The sequence below is a fragment of the Bison bison genome, unplaced genomic scaffold (assembly GCF_000754665.1).
Source record: "Bison bison bison isolate TAMUID 2011002044 unplaced genomic scaffold, Bison_UMD1.0 scf7180017864262, whole genome shotgun sequence".
NCBI classification, from domain to species: Eukaryota; Metazoa; Chordata; class Mammalia; order Artiodactyla; family Bovidae; genus Bison; species Bison bison.
Window position 1 is genome coordinate 2,402,944 of NW_011494834.1, and position 21,043 is coordinate 2,423,986.

The 21,043-nt window shown below is 37.9% G+C and overlaps 1 protein-coding gene across 1 annotated transcript in view; it reads right to left on the reverse strand.

Annotated features, from left to right (window-relative positions):
- Positions 1-21,043, reverse strand: part of CNTN5 (contactin 5) — a 671,487-nt gene that overhangs the window by 529,093 nt on the left and 121,351 nt on the right. The window contains exon 4 of the mRNA XM_010848232.1: positions 9,934-10,029. Within this exon, the coding sequence (XP_010846534.1) occupies positions 9,934-10,029 (96 nt within the window). The remainder of the gene's footprint in view (positions 1-9,933; positions 10,030-21,043) is intronic.

Genomic DNA, 21,043 nt, shown 5'->3' on the forward strand with positions numbered 1-21,043 from the left:
GATTGCTACTCCAGCTTTCTTTTGCTTCCCATTTGCATGGACTATATTTTTCCATCCTCACACTTTCAGCCTGTATATGTCTTTAGGCCTGAAGTGGGTTTCTTGTAGACAGCATATATATGGATCTTGTTTTTATATCCATGCAGCCAGTCTGTTTCTTTTGGTTGGAGCATTTAATCCATTTACATTTAAAGTAATTATTGATATATGTGTTCCTATAGGCATTTTCTAATTGTTTGGGGTTGATTTGGTAGATTTTTTTTCTTTTTCTTTTTTTTATTCAATTTTAATTAAAAAAAAATTATACATGTGTTCCCCATCCTGAACCCTCCTCCCTCCTCCCTCCCCATACCATCCCTCTGGGTCGTCCCAGTGCACCAGCCCCAATCATCCAGCATCGTGCATTGAACCTGGACTGGCATCTCGTTTCATACATGACATTTCACATGTTTCAATGCCATTCTCCCAAATCTTCCCACCCTCTCCCTCTCCCACAGAGTCCATAAGCCTGTTCTATACATCAGTGTCTCTTTTGCTGTCTCGTATACAGGGTTATCGTTACCATCTTTCTAAATTCCATATATATGCGTTAGTATACTGTATTGGTGTTTGTCCTTCTGGCTTACTTCACTCTGTATAATAGGCTCCAGTTTCATCCACCTCATTAGAACTGATTCAAATGTATTCTTTTTAATGGCTGAGTAATACTCCATTGTGTATATGTATGGATTTGATAAATGGATTTGATGGCTATTTCTGAATATTATTTAATCTTTGATGCATAAAATGTTTATAATTTCATATAGTTATCACTAAATTTTAGTACTTGCTAAACTTTGAAATAATAATATTTCAATAACAATATTTGAAATAATAATATTTGAATGTGACATTAGGTGACCCAAATATCTATCATAAATAAGAGTTGGTTATTATAAACTGAATGCAGGAGCCTGATAAAAACTTTTTAAAGCCCTATGAAACTCTCATTAGAATCAGGACATTTATTTAGTTATTAAACATGCATTTAATGAATACTTACTTTTCTACTTTTTCATATACTTACAAGTGTCAGGTATTGCACTAAGTATTAGAGATGCAAATATGAGGTAGAAGGTTTTGCACCATTAAGGAACATATAATCTACTAGGGGAAATTAAAATATTAGGAAATATTTACTTCCAACACTTCATTTAAATTTTTGATAAAATAAAATAATAAACCAATTAAGCGACTTCACTTTCACTTTTCACTTTCATGCATTGGAGAAGGAAATGGCAACCCACTCCAGGGTTCTTGTCTGAAGAATCCCAGGGACAGGAGCCTGGTGGGCTGCCGTCTATGGGGTCGCACAGAGTCGGACACGACTGAAGTGACTTAGCAGCAACAGCAGTAGTAAGGAAATGGCAGCAGCAGCAGCAGTAAAATAAGAGTGGGAAACAAAAGATAATCAAGCATCAGTTAACTAGGTATGCTGTGATGACCTATTAGATCGGTCAACCATTCCGTAACATTTTATGGAAAAACCTAAACGAATATTTGGCCAACCCAATATGTAACTATTTCAACTTGACAGAAATTTGGGGTTGAGATTCTAGTATGGATCAGGTTATTTATTCATTTCATAGTGCACAATCTCATCCCACCAAAACAAAGGCAGTTGTTGAGGCCTTTGCTAACAGGTGCCAGACCAGGAAAGCAATCACAAGGTCTTTCTCATTGAGTAGCCCTGGCTTATTCTTTCTACACTCACCCTTCCTCTACAGCAAGAATTTTTTGACTTGACCTCCCCAAGACAATTTCAAAGCTGTCTTTCTAATTGATAAAACAAAGCATTAAGATTAATCCACTACTTCACAGTATGATTGTGACCTAAATTTAAAAATCCAATCTGGTTACAGTTTTTATTTTTATTTTATATTTATTTTATTCTTCCATATTGATAATATGAATCATGTTCACTTATCTCTTCTTCAATTCACATCATTATAAGAGAAAGGTGAATGGTAAGAAATTTTTCTTACTACACAGCTGATCTATTTTTCTTTGTTCTTAGGATTTCTTTCTCAGTTTCTGATAGTTATGTATGGGCTAAAAACCTTGGCCAGTTTTATTTATTTATGAATATTATGCATGTACTCACTCAACAAGTGTTTTGAGCCTGTACTCCATTGTTCTAGACATGAGGCTCAGCACTGAACAAAAACTACAAAAATTCTGCCCTCGTGGGATTTATATTCTATTTCAAGAGGACAGGGAATAAGCAAATAAGTAAATTTCTACCATGTATGGAAAGCAATGATCATTGTGGAGAAAAAGAAAACAGAGAAAGAGGAAAGGAATTGTGGGGGTTCATATCAAAATAGGAAAATTAGAAAAACTTTCACCAAGCAGTTTGAATGTGAAGTAGTGAGCCATTCAAATGGCAAGCATAAGAGGAATCAGGCATTGAAAATAGCAACTGGAAAGACTTTGAGGCAAGACTAAACCTAGTTCCTATGGAATATCAGAGAAACTAATACAACTATATATGAAAAAGCAAAAAAGAGAATAGGAGATAAGATCAGAGAGATTATATGGCATCAAATGCTGAGGATTCTCCAAGTTATTTTCAGTCAGTCATTTCAGACACTCAGTTGTGATCGACTCTTTGCAACCTCATGGATTGTAGCAAGCCAGGCCTCCTTATCCATCACCAACTCCTGGAGTTTACTCAAACTTATGTCCTTTGAGTTGATGATGACATCCAACCATATCATCCTCTGTCATTGCCTTCTCCTCCCACCTTCAATCTTTCCCAGCATCAGGGTCTTTACAAATAAGTTCTTCACATCAGGTGGCCAAAGTATTGGAGTTTCAGCTTCAGCATCAGTCCTTCCAATGAATATTCAGGACTGATTTCCTTTAGGATGGACTGGTTGGATCTCCTTGCAGTCCAAGGTGTTCTCTAGAGTCTTCTCCGCCACAGATCAAAAGCATCAATTCTTCAGCGCTCAGCTTTCTTTATAGTCCATCTCTTGCATCCATACATGACTACTGAAAAAACCATAGCTTTGACTAGATGTACCTTTGTTGTAAAATAATATCTCTGCTTTCTAATAGTCTTTCTAGGTTGGTCATAGCTTTTCTTCCAAGGAGCAAGTGTCTTAATTTCATGGCTGCAGTCATCATCTGCAGTGATTTTGGAGCCCAAAACAATGAGCTGGAGTAGTGGCTACATGGTGCTGGAGCGACTGTGAGGAAATATCCCATGTCCAAAGGCAGAGAAGCCCCAGAAGTACAGTAGGCACTGGAGTAGCAGCTGTGCAGCGCTGGAGCAACTTTGCAGAGACACCTCATGCCCAAGGGCAAAGGAGAAGCCCCAGAAAGATGGTAGGAGGGATGAAATTGCATTTAGAATCAAACCCCCATAACAGCCAGAGATGCTCAGAAGGCTCAAACAAACCTTGTGTGTACCAGGATGCAGAGACCCCACAGAGACTGAGACGGAACTGTGTTTGAGTGTCTCTTGTGGAGGTATGGGTTAGCAGTGGACTGCTGCAGAGGCAGGGGCTCTGGGTGCAGCAGACTTGGGTATGGCATAAGCCATACTCCTATTGGAGGAGGTCGTCATTAACCCCAACACAGAGCCACCAGAACTTACACAGGACTGGGAAACAGACTCTTGGAGGGCACAAACAGAAATTTGTGCATACCAGGACCCAGGAGAAAGGAGCAGTAACTCCACAAGAGACTGATCCATACATGCCCATGAGTGTCCAGGAGTCTCCTATGGAAGCATGGTGTGGTGGTGGCCTGCTTCAGGGTTGGAGGCACTGAGTGTAGCAGTTCCTGCATGGGACCTTATGAAGGAGGTCACCATTATATTCATTACCTCCACCATAGTTTTGGCCCCAGGTCAAATAACAAGGAGGGACCAAAGCCCTGCCCATCAAGAGAAAATTGGATTAAAGATTTACTGAGCATGGCCCTGCCCATCAGAACAAGGCCTAGTTTCCCCCTCAGTCAGTCTCTCCCATCAGGAAGCTTCCATAAGCCTCTTATCCTTCTCCATCAGAAGGCAAACAAAATGAAAACCACAGTCACAGAAAACTAACCTATCTGACCACGTGGACCATAGCCTTGTCTAATTCAAGCTATTGTCAGTAAGGACTTGAGCACTGACTGTGAATGAGATGGTATATTAGTCTGCCTAGGGTGCCATTACAAAATGTCATAGACTGGCTGGCTTAAACAACAGTAAATGATACTGAGGTTGAAAGTCTGAGATCAGGGTTTCAGCTTAGTTGGTTTCTGCTGAAAGGTCTCTGATTGGCAGATGGCCACCTTTTCACTAAATTGTCACATTATGGAAAGAAAGAGCAAGCTCTCTGATGTCTCTTCTTATAGGGGCACTAATTCCATCAAGGGGGTCCTACCCTCAAGGTCCCTCTATACACCTAATTACTTCCCAAAGGAACCATCTCCAAACACTAGGGCTTCATATGAACTTAAGGGTAACTCAATTCAATCTTTAGCAGACAGGAAGTTTTTGGAGTGTTTCGGACAGAGAGGTGACATGATAAAAACTATAAGGCTATGGATTTTCCAGTGGTCATGTATGGATATGAGAGTTGGACCATAAAGAAATCTGATTGCCAAAGAATTGATGCTTTTGAACTGTGGTGTTGGAGAAGACTCTTGAGAGTTCCTTGGACTGCAAGGAAATCCAACCAGTCCATCCTAATGGAGATCAGTCCTGGGTGTTCTTTGGAAGGACTGATGCTAAAGCTGAAACTCCAATACTTTGGCCACCTGATGCAAAGAGCTGACTCATTGGAAAAGACCCTGATGCTGGGAAAGATTGAGGGAAGGAGGAGCAGGGGACGACAGAGGATTAGATGGTTGGATGGCATCACCGACTCAATGGACATGGGTTTGGGTGAACTGCGGGAGTTGGTGATGAACAGGGAGGCCTGGCATGCTACAGTTCATGCGATCGCAAAAGAGTCAGACACGACTGAGCGACTGAACTGAACTGAAGGTCACTCTTAGCTACCATGTTGAGAACAGATTTTAAAAAGATAAAGGCAAAAATAATAGAGAACCATTAAAAGGCTACTGCAATAACTCAGGTAGATGATAATTATACCTTATACTAGAGAACTGGCATGGAAGGGATGAGAAATTGTCAGATTTCAGATAAAATTTATAGTAGGACCTACAAAATTGCTGACAGTTTTTATGTGAGGTGTGAAGGAAAGTAAAAAAAAATGTCTCAAACACTGATGAATTGCAAGGAATGGAACTGTCATTAATTTAGGGGGAAAAGATCTCATATTTGGGGAAGATATAACCAGGAATTCAGTGTTACTCATGGGTAAGTTTGCAGTGGCTATTAGCCATGCAAATGGAAATGCTGAGTAGGTAGTTAGATGTACAATCAGATTCCTGATTGGAGACATACATTTGGGAGATGTCAGTATTTAAAGAGTATTGTGGGGTGAAATATCAGGGACTGAGGGTATATTAAAGAAAGAAGTTCAAAACCTGACACGTGAGTGACTGTAAGATTATGAGTTTGAGGAGATGGGGCAAAATCAACACAGGGGATTACAAAGTAAGGTAAGAGGAAAACTAGTGTGTGCGGAATTCTGCAAGAAAGTGTTTTCTAAAAGAAGGAGTTTCCAATATGAGGGCTGAAAATAACATTGTAATGTTAAAAAATGTCATAAACTGAGGTAAATCCATACAATGGAATACTATTCAGCAATATGGAATAACATACTGACAAATACGGACGCACCTTAGAAACATTAAGTGCACACACACAGAGACTGCACATTGTATAATTTCACTAAAATAAAATTTTTAGGAAAGGTAAAAATGTAGAGACAGAAAGGAGGTCAGTGATTGCATGAGGACATGGGTGGAAACGCCTGTGTGAAATAATGGAAGTTCTAAACTCGGGCTGTGGTAACAGTGGCACAATTGTGTTAAACATACAGAAGCTCACTGAACCGTACACTTAAAGCAGGTGAGTATACTGGGGTAGAAACTGGCTCTCAACAAATCTATTAAAAAGTTAGAGGAAGACAGAGAAAGAGGGCAGAAAGAAAGAAAGAGACAAAAAGACAGCATCAGAGTTGAACTGGATAATGTACATACAAAGCCTCTGAAGAGTTTGCTATGGAAAGGAGTGGGAAAAAATGAGGTGGTAGCTGAAAGAGGAGAGGTTTGCTTTGTATTGTTTTGACCCAGAACAAAGTAAGCAATCTCTGGTGAAAATTTAGAAGAGTAGAACAGAGAATTACTAAAGCAATTTATTTGAGTAGATAAATAAGGATGGATTACAGTACAAAGGTTGAGGGATGGACCTTAGAAGCACAGCAGTACATCTATACTAAAGAAGAGAGGTTAGAATATGAAACAAATGTTAGTAAGTGTGTAATTTGGTGATGAAGGCTTGTGTAAGTTATCTTCTAATTGCTTTTCTTTTCACAATGAAATGGTTATCAGCTGAAAGTGAGGATGGGAGAAAAATTGAATGATGGGAGACACACTGAAGTTTTGACAAAATTACAGTGAGAGGGCTACGTTTGTTTTTTTTCCCCTTAATTTCTGGTCAGCATAAGTGTACTTGAGATTCATAGTTTGGATTTTAAATTTAGACTGTGTGCACGAGTGCTAAGTCACTTCAATCGTGTCTGACTCTGAAACCCTATGGACTGTAGCCCACCAGGGAATCTGTCCATGGGATTTTCTAGGCAAGAATATTGGAGTGGGTTGCCATGCCCTCTTCCAGGGGATCTTCTCAAGCCAAAGATCCAAGCCACATTGCTATGTCTCCTGCATTGGCAGGTAGGTTCTTTACCACTAGCACCACCTGGGAAGCCCCAAAATTTAGACTAATGTGCCTAACTATTTTTATAGTGTCATATATACATACATATGTATATACATATGTATTAGCTATACTGTGAGGCTTGTAGGATCTTAGTACTCATCTGACCAGGGATTGAACCTGTTCCCTTGGCAGTGAAAGGGTGGAATCCTAACCACAGGACTGTGAGGGAATTCCCTTTATAGTCATATAAAGTTGAGTAGTTTCAGATTGAAGAATGGGTTTACTTTGGGATTAGGATTTTGTTGAGTGTTGTAAGGCAAAAGACAGTTGAAGTAATTAAGGTTGTAAGCAAGAAAAATGATAATGATTGAAGGAGAAAAATGAGACTCAAAGAAGGGCAACAAAGGTGAAAAGGAGGTCATATCAACGATTTGCAGATTTCAATGAGGTTGAAGGGTTCCTGGAATCAAGGAAGCAGTGAACAGAAAATATACGAATGCTCAGTCGCTCAGCCAAGTCCAACTCTTTGTGGCTCCATGGCTTGTAGCCTTCCAGGCTCCTCTTGCACATGGAATTTTCCAGGCAAGAATACTGGAGAGGCATGCCATTTCCTCTACTGGAGTAGGGTACTGTTTCCTACTCCAGGAGATCTTCCTGATCCAGGGAACAAACTTGAGTCCCCGGTGTCTTCTACGTTGGCAGGCAGATTCTTTACCACAAGTGCTACCTTAACTGGAAGCCCAGTTAAGAAACCACAGCTGCTGATAATAGCAGATGAAGTGCCTGAGAATGATTGTAAACCAAGACCACTGGAATGGCAAAAAGAAGACAAAATGAAAAGGAGTAAGCTAGGAGTGTATAAATGACAGCAACGAAGATTTGCAGAGTCTAAACTGAAATTTTAAAAACAGAGGGTTTTTTTTTTTTTTTTGTAAGGAGAATAGAGAATGTGCAATGAGGAGAAAAGGAGAATATGTGTTCCAGTCTCACTTTGAATGGTGCATAAACAATGTGACAGAATAAACAGCCATAACTTTAAAGGGCTGCAGTGGAAGCCATGTCTTCGTGGGATGTGCAAGTTTCAGTTGGAACCAGAATATAATTGACATGCTTAACAAAAACTAGAGATATATTATAGGATTTGGCTAATCAAGGGATAAATGACCAACTTGTAAGTGTTAGACATTGGCCTGGAAGCTGAGCTACTGTAGTTATTTCGGGTCATGCATGTGTCCCTCCAGATTCTGTCATGTTAACACTGATGTTTGAATAAGTCATTTCATATAACACTTCAACATGTGTACCTAGTAGAATATAACCTCTACAAATTTAAACTATCTAATAAGTCTAATATTTCTTATGACACATATATTGTCATATACAATAACAAATAAGCCAGCTTTATTCTTGTTGATCTCAAAGATTACATTTTTATTTATTTAATCAATTATTCATACATATTCTTATCTTTTGCTTGTCATGTATACAATTCATTATACTATTTTTTCCCATTATAAATCTTCTGTATATCGTTTTCTCTGCCAATTGGAAAATTTGTTTGTGTGTAATCTTACCATTTTGCTTCTTGAATCATTCTCTCTCATTTCATTTTTTAACATATGTTTCAACAGCCCTACAACATAGATTGTATCTCAGAGAAAATCTTGCTTTTTCCCCATGGGAGTCACTGCATATTGCTAATCCCTGTAAAGTTGCTGATGAACACGTTCATCCTCTGCAGTCTGTTGCCTCTTCCCCTCCCCTCCTTTCCCTAGCCCCCCTCCCTCTTCCCCTCCTTTATTATTTCTAACATTTATCTAATACTTCTCTTCAGACTAAATATAATAACCCAACATTAAACATAACATATTAATTTCATAGGATTCTCTTAAGACTACTAAAATCCATTTTTAAAAAGGTAAAACACATGTAGGTAAGACTGGATATCTTTTCTGTAAAGTTCACAAACTACTCACAAAAGGATTGGAACAACTGAATTGACATACTGGAATGAAGTTGGTATAACTCAAAAATTATTCCTCACAATGATTATTATCTTAGTTTCAAAGTAAAATATTTTCAAAAATATTTTCCTATTGAAACTTAGTTTACTTTTCTTTCAATTAAAAAGAAAATTAGGGTCTGATAGAGATGAGGAACTTTAAAAAAACTGATTTGAGGTCTTATTGTAAAGCATGATAAGGATTATCTATGATAGAACAAAATTGGGCCCCAATACTACACTAGTAATGCAACCTAGAGACAAGTTTGGTTTTCACTCTAAACAAAAAAAGAAAAATTGATTGAGGTACCAGGATCTTGAATTCTGTTTCCACTTGTTAACTAAAATCTTCATTATTTCTCAAGTAGAAATACACATTTGATTCTCTTTCTCTTTAATTGATGCTGGCCTTTCTTAAATTGCATTATAGGAAAACTTTACTGAGTTGCAAAGAAGTACTCACTTCAAACTATAGAACTTAAACAAAATGTGTATAATTATCTGTGAGTTGGAGAGAGGGGAAATAATTAATCTGAGCACAGTTGACTATTCTGTTACTTCAAACCCTGAGAAATACTTACCTACTATTATAACTTTTACAAACAAGAACTCAGGTAGTCAGAAAATAACAAGGAAATCATAGCTGTATGAAACTCAAGAAATATTTCTTAACATTTTTTGTTCCAGTGTGAAAAATTACCCCATAAACAACCCAGTTTCCAGCTTATCTTCTGAAACAAGAAGCACATTGATGTTCAGTTAACTCAGCTCTGACATTCCCAACAATTTTGAAAAGTTGCTAACTCTCTCAGCTTATCACTTTCCCTGTGCTCCAGGTAGTATATTCCTCCCTGGTGGCAGGCAGAGAGAGACATCCATAACCAGGATGGTCCATACTCAGGCCATAAAACAGTCTTATCAGAGGAGCTCAGTCTCCTGTCCTGTGGCATTTAGAGAATATGGTCTTTAATTACTCACCTGGTGCCCTGATACACATCGAGAAAACCACCCACACGTCACCTGAATGTTCCCCAGTCAACACCCTGTCTAAAGGAACGAGCACACAGGAGGAGAGGAGCAGCTATAGGAAAGGGAGACAACCTACCTGGCGAGTGAGGTGGCGGCGAGCACAGGAGGACGACCCCTTGGCCTTCCCGCACGGACACTGCGCTTCTCGTCCGGCCACTAAAGTTCCCCAGATCTGCCAACATAACACAGCGTTCAGATGCGAGGCAAGAAGGAGCTTAAAGAATTACTGCTCTTGTAACTTGTCCTTACTTTTCTATCATTATCTAAGCAAGGTTTCTTTTTCTTTGTCGAGCAGTGAGAGGAGAGTTTTAACAATAAATCTCTACCATCCAATTTTAAATATCATGCTTTTCAGACTATGTGTGCATTCCTAATTTCTATGTATAGTGCATACAAATTTCCAGTGTAGGGATAAATTAAACAATAGCTTTATAACACATTGAATAATTACTGTATTTCTTTATAATAGCTTTTACATATTAATTTTTCTACTACCAATCAAAGCCACTCAAGCATATTAAGAACAGAAGTGGTTGGGGTTGTCTGGTGCCCAAACTGCTTCCTAATCATCTGTCATGCTAAAAATGGTATGTAAAACCAAGCATGAATTTGCCAAATTAGAGGGACTTGTGCACTCAAGCAAAATATAATGAAGATATAAGGACCCCTTTTCTATAAATGTGAGTGAAAATGTCATGTTACTTTCATTTTATGTAAGCCTGGGATGGTGTGTACAAATTAATTATACTCATCCATTTTGATTATTCTAGAAATATTATAGTTATTGAAACACTAACTTGAATGTATGAAGGACTAATGCATTGATTGAGTTTCAATTGTCTTCCCTTAAATTTTCTTGCATTTGCACAATTTAAAAACATTGTCCTAAAAATAAAGTGGTCTTAAAAAAGAATGGTATGCATTATTTATATTTCTTTTATTTTTTATTAATGTATTCATAGCTCAGTACATTTGTACCTTCCTTTTTTCTTAGGCTTGGTTGATTAAATAAATGAGTTTTAGAATAGTTTCTTGGGAATGATAGGAGTCCAATATTTTTGTAAATAAACATTGTCTTAGAATTCCCATTTTGTAAAATCTTGTTTCCCTGGTGAGAAATGCTTATTGAAAATGTTCTGCTTTTCCTATCACTATCAATTATAAAGGAGATTAAAACAAAACTTGTCATCATTTCATGCTAAAGTAGTATTATTTCCTAACAATACAATGTAGACCCTCAAATTTAATGTTTGTTAATCTGATGAATGATGAAGGTAAGCAGTCAAGAAAATATACTGAATGGATATGAAAGAGATAAATCATCAACTTTAATATTCTAAGAGAAATTCTATAAATTACATTTTTGAGAGATGGCTTACAATTTAAAATTTGCTGAATTTACAATCCAACCTTTTAAAATTCATTCAAAACCATGAAGGACTAGTAAACAGTCAAGGCATAATGAATAAATAGGAAGGAATTCATTATTGAGGAAAGTGTTTTGGATTTTACATACATGCTGCATTTCATTGTAAATAGTCAAGTATATAACAGTTACTATAAATAAGTAAAGTGGTAAAACAAAAAGGAAAATGTATTCTACTACTTTTTTTAGCTACACACTAACTTCTAATAAAAATCAGCTTCATTAACTTTCAAATGTACATAATGTATGGCTTTAAACTCATTTTCACTGACAGTTAAAGATAGAAGCTGTCTTTCTTGTTTTCCCCAACAACTCCCCTCAATCTGAAAACAAAGCATGACAAGGTTTCTCAATTAACTTCCTTTGACTACTCTTACAAACACAACACAGTGAGCAATGGGGTTGTAATATCTCTTTAGAGATTATATGGTTTCATTTTCCTCTTTTCATCCTCATTGAATTTATAAATTCTGGAAAGCTATTTGGATATCAATTTATTCTAACTAAATATCTTAAATGTTTTCTTAAAAGTATATATATTTAGCTTCTAATACATTTACTACAAGTTTTTATTGTGTTCATTATGACTTTTCAAATCAACTTATTATAGTTAAAATATTTTAACGGCAAACAATCCCAAATGAATGCCTATTTCTCATAAATTGAAATATGGGTATGGCCTAGAAATTAGACACAGAAAAGAAATAACTATGACCTGAATTGTGTTTTGAGATCTCAGTGACCCAAAGGATAATATCAGCCCTAACTGCTTTATTTTGTATCACCTGTTAATAAGGTACAATTCAACAGTTTCTCCTGGAATTGTCTTTGTGTTATTGCTTCCTAGGAGCTATAGCATCAGCAGTACATATCATATAAGAAACGAATTGCCAGTCCAGGTTTGATGCAGGATACAGGATGCTTGGGTCTGGTGCACTGGGATGACCCACAGGGATGGTATGGGGAGGGAGGTGGGAGGGGAGTTCAGGATGGGGAACACGTGTACACCCGTGGTGGGTTCATGTTGATGTATGGCAAAACCAATACAATATTGTAAAGTAAATAATAATAATAATAAATAAATGATAAATGGTTAAAAAATAAATGGATTTTTTTCAATTGTGAATAGATTATTTTTGTCTCATAAAGACATATGCAAAAATACTAAAGAAAAGACTGCACTTTGATGGAGAGTGTGCTTTTTTCATTTAAATCTTTCCTCCTAGAATAAAAAACAGTAAAACTCGATTATTTTTAATGTAGAAGTAGTCCTTGTTTCAGGCAAGATTCTGGTTGATCTGAGACCAAATTGATGTGAAAAAAATTCTTAATTGGAGCAGGAATGGCAACTAGAGAGAATAGTCTGACTAAAAATACTGCTGGTTGTTTTGATCTCATGGTTAAGAGAAAGCAGTTACTTTGCAGATGCTCATCAGAGAACTTAGTTAGAATAAGCATTCTGTATATCAAAAAGAGAAATGCAAAAAAAAAAAAAAAAGAATTTGTATGGATGAAGCTTTGATTATTTTATTGTCACTTACAGCAGGTTTGATCCCTGCATCAGGTAGATCCCCTGGAGAAGGGAATGGCAACTGACTCTTGTACTCTTGCCTGGAGAATCCCATGAACAGAGGAGCCTGGTGGGCTATGGTCCATAGGGTCACAAAGAGTTGGACATGACTGAAGTGACTTAGCATGCACTCATGGGAAGTAAAAAAAAAAAATCTGTTTCTATGTTCTATTTTGATCTTTAAGGTGAAAAATGAGTAAAAGTAAAAATTTTACTACAAGAACTCTAAAATTCAGGTTCAAATTCTAAACTGAAATAAGCTTCTTTCTGGACTTATTATAAAATACATGGACTAAAAGACAAGTAGTCTGGAGGAGGAAGTTTATAATAAAGAATCACAAGACCTCAGGTTTTATTTTTTTCTGAGACCTTTTTTCCAAGTCCAGAAACTCATGCAGAGTTTGATAATGGAGTTTTAACTAGAACTGCAGCTTACAGGATTATACCTATCCAATCAATTCATACAATTAATGATAGGGCTGAGAGTCACATGTGACAGACTATAAGGTTGAAATGTGTGATTGAAAGCATATTGACCACAAATAAGACAAATCATTTCCTTAATACATTTAACAGGTGTTTTTTCAGTGTAAGCTGTATACCAAAATCTATGTTAGGTACTGATAATGCAGAAAAGCTGTAAAGGAAGACTGTGGATATATAAACTAATCATACAATTGAACTAATCAAGGCAAATTGGAAGTGGTCAAACAGAAGATGACAAGAATGAACATCTACATTTTAGGAATCAATGGTATAATGGACTGGAATGGATGAATTTAATTCAGATGATGATTATATCTACTACTGTGATCAAATATTCCTAAGAAGAAGTGGAGTAGCCCTCATAGTCACCAGAAGAGTCCAAAATGCAGTACTTGGGTGCAACCTCAAAAATGACAGAATGATCTCTGTTTGTTTCCAAGGCAAGCCATTCAATATCACAGTAATCCAAGTCTATGCCCCAACCAGTAATGCTGAAGAAGCTGAAGTTGAACAGTTCTATGAAGACCTACAAGACCTTCTAGAATTAACATGCAAAAAAGATGTCCTTTTCATTATAGGGGACTGGAATGTAAAAGTAGGAAGTCACAAGATATCTGGAGTTCCAGGCAATTTTGGTATTGGAGTACAAAATGAAGCAGGGCAAAGGCCAATGGAGTTTTGCCAAGAAAATGCACTGCTCAAAGCAAACACCCTCTACAAACAAGACAAGAGAAGACTACATATGGACATCACCAGAGGGTCAACACAGAAATCAGACTGATTATATTCTTTGTTTCTGAAGATAGAGAAACTGTATACAGTCAGCAAAAACAAGACCAAGAGTTGATTGTGGCTCAGATCATGAGCTCCTTATTGCCAAATTTAGACTTAAATTGAAGAAAGTTGGGAAAACCACTAGACCATCCAGGTATGACCTAAATCAAATCCCTTACAATTATATAGTGGAAGTGACAGATAGATTCAAGGGATTAGCTCTGATACAGTGCTTGAAGAACTAAGGATGGAGGTTTGTAACATTGTAAAGGAGGCCGTGATCAAAACCATCCCCAAGAAAAAGGACTGTAAGAAGGCAAAATGGTTGTCTGAGAAGGCCTTACAAATAGCTGAGAAAAGAAGAGAGGTGAAAAGAAAAGGAAAGATATATCCACCTTGAATGAAGAGTTCCAAAGAATAGTAATGAGAGATAAGATAGCCTTCTTAAGCGATCAAGGCAAAGAAATAGAGGAAAATAATAGAGTGGGAAAGACCAGAGATCTCTTCAAGAAAATTAGAGATACAAAGGGAATATTTCATGCTAAGATGGGCACAATAAAGGGCAGAAATGGTATGGACCTACAAAAAGAAGAAGATAGTAAGAAGGGGTAGCAACAATATACAGAAGAACTATACAAAAAGATCTTAATGACCTAGATAACCAGGATGTTGTGATCACTCATCCAGAGCCAGGCATCCTGGAGTGTGAAGTCAAGTGGGCCTTAGGAAGCATCACTACAGACAAAGATAGTGGAGGTGATGGAATTCCAGCTGAGATATTCCAAATCCTAAAAGATGATGCTGTGAAAATGCTGCACTGAATATGCCAGCAAATTTGGAAAACTTGTGGCCACAGGACTGGAAAAGGTCAGTTATCATTCCAATCCCAAAGAAAGGCAATGCCAAAAAGTGCTCAAACTACTGCACAATTGGAATCATCTCATCTCACATGCTAGCAAAGTAATGCTCAAAATTCTCCAAGCCAGGCTTCAATAGTACATGAACCATGAACTTTCAGATGTTCAAGCTGGATTAAGAAAAGGCAGAGGAGCCAGAGATCAAATTGCCAACATCTGTTGGAGCATCAAAAAGCAAGAGAGTTCCAGAAAATCATCTACTTCTATTTTATGAACTATGCCAAAGACTTTGACATTGTGGTTCACCACAAACTGTGGAAAATTCTTAAAGACATAGGAATACCAGACCACCTGACCTACCTTTTAAGAAATCTGTATGAAGGTCAAGAAGCAACAGCTAGAATGTGACATGGAACAATAGACTGGTTCCAAATAGGGAAAGGAGTACACTGAGGCTGTATATTGCCAACCTGCTTATTTAACTTATATGCAGAGTACATCATGTAAAATGTTAGGCTGGATGAAGCACAAGCAGGAATCAAGGTTGCCAGAAGAAATATCAATAACCTCAGTTATGCAGATGATATCACCCATATGGAAGAAAGCAAAGAGTAAATAAAGAGCCTCTTGATGAAACTGAAAAAGGAGAGTGAAAAAGTTGGCCTAAAATTCAACATTCAAAAGAGTAAGATCATGGCATCCAGTCCCAAAACTTCATGCCAAATAGATGGGGAAACAATGGAAACAGTGACAGGCTTTATTTCTTTGGGCTCCAAAATCACTGCCAATGGTCATTGCAACCATAAAATTAAAAGACACTTGCTCCTTGGAAGAAAAGCTATAACCAATCTATCAGTTCAGTTCAGTACAGTCACTCAGTTGTGTCCAACTCTTTGCAACCCCATGAATCGAAGCACGCCAGGCCTCCCTGTCCATCACCAACTCCCGGAGTTCACTCAGAATCACGTCCATCGAGTCAGTGATGCCATCCAGCCATCTCATCCTCTGTCGTCCCCTTCTCCTCCTGCCCCCAATCCCTTCCAGCATCAGAGTCTTCCAATGAGTCAACTCTTCGCATGAGGTGGCCAAAGTACTGGAGTTTCCACTTCAGCATCATTCCTTCCAAAGAACACCCAGGTCTGATCTCCTTCAGAATGGACTGGTTGGATCTCCTTGCAGTCCAAGGGACTCTCAAGAGTCTTCTCCAACACCACAGTTCAAAAGCATCAATTCTTCAGCACTCAGCCTTCTTCACAGTCCAACTCTCACATCCATGCATGACCACAGGAAAAACCATAGCCTTGACTAGATGGACCTTTGTTGGCAAAGTAATGTCTCTGCTTTTCAATATGCTATCTAGGTTGATCATAACTTTCCTTCCAAGGAGTAACCGTCTTTTAATTTCATGGCTGCAGTCACCATCTTCAGTAATTTTGGAGCCCCCAAAAATAAAGTCTGACACTGTTTCCACTGTTTCCCCATCTATTTCCCATGAGGTGATGGGACCAGATGCCATGATCTTCGTTTTCTGAATGTTGAGCTTTAAGCCAACTTTTTCACTCTCCTCTTTCACTTTCATCAAGAGGCTTTTGAGTTCCTCTTCATTTTCTGCCATAAGGGTGGTGTCATCTGCATATCTGAGGTTATTGATATTTCTTGTGGCAATCTTGATTCCAGCTTGTGTTTCTTCCAGTCCAGCGTTTCTCATGATGTACTCAGCATATAAGTTAAATAAGCAGGGTGACAATATACAGCCTTGATGTATTCCTTTTCCTATTTGGAACCAGGCTCTTGTTCCATGTCCAGTTCTAACTGTTGCTTCCTGACCTCGGACGTGGGGTAACTCCTCTCGGCCATGCTTAGTGCGCTGGTCACAGCTGCCCGGCTGATACACCTATGTGCAGGGAAGGAATGGAGACTTAGGCAGAGAGAACAGACTTGTGGATACAGAGGGAGAAGGAGAGGGTGAGATGGGTGAACTGAGAAAGTAACATTAACTTATATAAAGAATCATGTGTAAGAGACAGCTAGTTGGAAGCCTCTGTATAATATAAGGATCTCAGCCTGGTACTCAGTCATCACTGACCTAGAGGAGTGGGATGGAAAGGTAGAGGCTCAAGAGAGTGGAGATATATATATATATATATATAGTTATGACTGATTCGAGTCTTGTATGGTAGAAATCAACATGATATTGCAAAGCAAATATCCTCTAATTTAAAAAAAAGAATAGATAGATAATAATTTCAATAGCTATTAGCATACCTACTCTATGCCAAATTTCCTGAAAAGAAATATTGATTTCTTTATTTCAAAAATTACTAAGTATACGTGAAAAGCAAAAAGTTTTCTTTGGTCATACAATTAATAAGTTCAGTCCAGTTCAGTTCAGTTGCTCAGTTGTGTCTGATTCTTTGTGACTCCTTGGACTGCAGCACGCCAGGCCTCCCTGTCCATCACCAACTTTGGGAGTTTACTCAAATTCATGTCCATTGTGTTGGTGATGCCATCCAACCATCTCATCCTCTGTTGGCCCCTTCTCCTCCTGCCTTCAATCTTTCCCAGCATCAGGGTCTTTTCTAATGAGTGAGCTCTTCGCATCAGGTGGCCAAAGTAGTGGAGTTTCAGCCTCAGCATCAGTCCTTCCAATGAATATTCAAGACTGATTTCCTTTAGAATGGGGCTGGTTGTATCTCCTTGCAGTCCAAGGGACTCTCAAGTGTGTTCTCCAACATCACATTTCGAAAGTGTCAATTCTTTGGCACTCAACTTTCTTTATAGTCCAACTCTCACATCCACACATGACCACTGGAAAAACTATAGCTTTCACTAGATGGACCTTTGTTGGCAAAGTAATGTCTCTGCTTTTTAATATACTGTCTAGGTTGGTCATGAGTTTACTTCCAAGGAGCAAGCATCTTTTAATTTCATGTCTGCAGTATCTGTCTGCAGTGATTTTGGAGCCCCCTCAAAATTAAGTCTGTCACTATTTCCATTGTTTCCTCATCTATTTGCTGTAAAGTTATGGACCAGATGCCATGATATTCATTTCCTGAATGTTGAATTTTAAGTCAGCTTTTCACTCTCCTCTTTCACTTTCATCAAGAGGCTCTATAGTTCTTCCTCACTTTCTGCCATAGGGTGGTGTCATCTGTATATCTGAGGTTATTGATATTTTTCCTGGCAAACTTGATTCCAGCTTGTGCTTCATCCAGTCCAGCATTTCTCATGACGTACTCTGCATATAAATTAAATAATCAGGGTGACAATATACAGCTTTGATATACTCCTTTCCCTGTTTGAAACCAGTCTGTTATTCCATGTCCAGTTATAACTGTTGCTTCCTGACCTGCATACAGGTTTCTTAAGAGGCAGGTCAGGTGGTTTGGTATTCTTATCTCTTTAAGAATTTTCCACAGTTTGGGGTGATCCACAAAGTCAAAGGCTTTGGCATAGTCAATAAAGCAGAAGTAGATGATTTTCTGAAACTCTCTTGCTTTTTCGATGCTCCAACAGATGTTGGCAATTTGATCTCTGGTTCCTCTGCCTTTTCTAAATCCAGCTTGAACATCTGGAAGTTCATGGTTCACATACTGTTGAAGCCTGGCTCGGAGAATTTTGAGCATTACTTTGCTAGCATGTGAGATGAGATGATTCCAATTGTTCAGTAATTTGAGTATTCTTTGGCATTGCCTTTCTTTGGGATTGGAATGAAAACTGACCTTTACCTGTGACCACTGCTGAATCTTCCAAATTTTCTGGCTCATTGAGTGCAGCCCTTTCACAGCATCATTAATAAGTAGTGAGTAGGCAAATCAATTTCAACGTGGTTGTTTCAAAATATGTATGCAGAGAAACAGCAAATTAGCCAAGATTGCATGGTCAGCCTCTCTCATCCCATGGCTTCTGGCTCTTGCCCCACATTTTGTAAATAATGATTAGAGGCAGGAGGAGAGGGGACAACAGAGGACAAGATGGTTGAATGACATCTCTGAGTCAATGGACATGAGTTTGAGCAAACTCAAGGAGACAGTGAAGGACAGGAAAGGCTGACGTGCTACAGTCCATGGGGTCACAAACAGTTGGACACAACTCAGTGACTGAAGAATAAGAAGGAGCTGAGATCACTTGTAGCACTACACATGCGCATCATAAGGTACTCACTTGGTCACGTGCTCCTTTTTGCGGCATGCCTGTAGGAGCCTCACCATGAAAGCCCTGGCTGCTGCTGCATTGAAGCTGGATTGGATTGTCATCATAGTTATGTTATATGGTGTTATGTCCTGGCTACGTCATGACTGTGCTATGATTATGTTATGGCTGCTACTGTGGCTGCTGCATCAGCCAGGAGACAGGCTGTGTTGCAGCTACCATGCCAGCCAGGAGAAAGTAAACAGGTCTGCAGTTCCTACAGCTCCTTGAGTCTCCTTCCTGGCTTTTAGCTCATGCCTTGCCTACCCTGGGTTCAGCGAACAGTGTGAACTGTGTGAGCAGCAAGACAATTAGTGTTGTGAGCAGTATCAGTGATACAATGTCTTAGGAAAAGACAATTCAGTATATGGAAGTTAGACCAAGGTTCATTTAGGTATTTTAAAATAACTTTCATAAGTAAGCCTTACTAAAAAATATTCTCTGACAGATGATTAGAAGTGAAAAAACTTGTGAAGAATGAAAAAATAATCCATATATTTATTTTGAGAGAGAATCAAATTAGCATTTTTAATACATAACTATTTGTTTGCATGCAAAGTCTTCCTAAGATACTCTCATAACAAGCAAGATTCTTAATAATAATAGTTTTTAAATAAATATTTGATTATTGAATGGTACCTTTGAAATCCATAGAAACATGAAAATTTGTTGGTTTTTCTTGTCACGTATGAGCTCATGAGCTTTTAATCAATTTGTAAACACATTGGGAAGGGCTTATTATCCTCACTTATTGATGAGGACAATGTCATTCACTAAGGTTAAACAATATGAATAAAAACTCACAGCCAGTAAAGATTTGGACCTCCAAGATTACAAAGGGATTTGGGGAACTAGCACATTTTTAATCTGGAGTATTTTTGATACTCTTAATGTAGTGTTTTGATCAATGTGCTTTTTAAAAGCACTTTTCTATTATATCACATGATGTAATTCTTTAATATAATTGTTATAAGTCATCTGTGAATGAGACACCATATCACCTTTTGAAAATGTTTGTTATATAATAAAATTAGCCTTTGGAGACTATAAATGGAGTGAATTAGTGGTATCTCAGAAAATACAGTCCCATGGAGATAAGAATTAAGTTACTGGTGGAGTTATGGTGGGTAAATCTACAAAGAACTTGTAGATTTTATTATAATAAAACTTTTCCCATTCCCTTTCTTTCTGTGGATATATTTAACAGGTCAGATGAGTAATCTTTTATTGTGGATTACCATTTTCACTTTTTATTTTATCACACACAAATTATCCAGCGAAAGGATTCACTTATTAAAAGGAAATCAAAGCACACCAGTGTATGTGTGCTTTGAAAGAGATGATTTTAACTACATTATAAGTGAAACATTATATTGCAAATTCTTTTGTAAAAGGATAAGTTATCCAAAGAATGTGATAAAAGTACTTTTGATTTTAGTCTTTTCTTTAGTATCTTGATGTGTATTATAAAAATTCACTTCAACTGTGAATGTGATATATGGTGAAATCATCTTAAATGCTAAAATTTGTTCTACATATAAAACAAATTGTATATAAATATATAATAATTTATATATTGTTATATATAACTATATATATATATATATATATATGCTGCTAAGTCACTTCAGTCGTGTCCGACTCTCTGTGACCCCATAGATGGCAGCCCGCCAGGCTCCCCTGTCCCTGGGATTCTCCAGGCAAAAACACTGGAGTGGGTTGCCATTTCCTTCTCCAATGCATGAAAGTGAAAAGTGAAAGTGAAGTCACTCAGTCATGCCTGACTCCCAGCGACCCCATGGACTGCAGCCCAGCAGGCTCCTCCATCCATGGGATTTTCCAGGCAAGAGTACTGGAATGGGTTGCCATTGCTTTCTCCAAA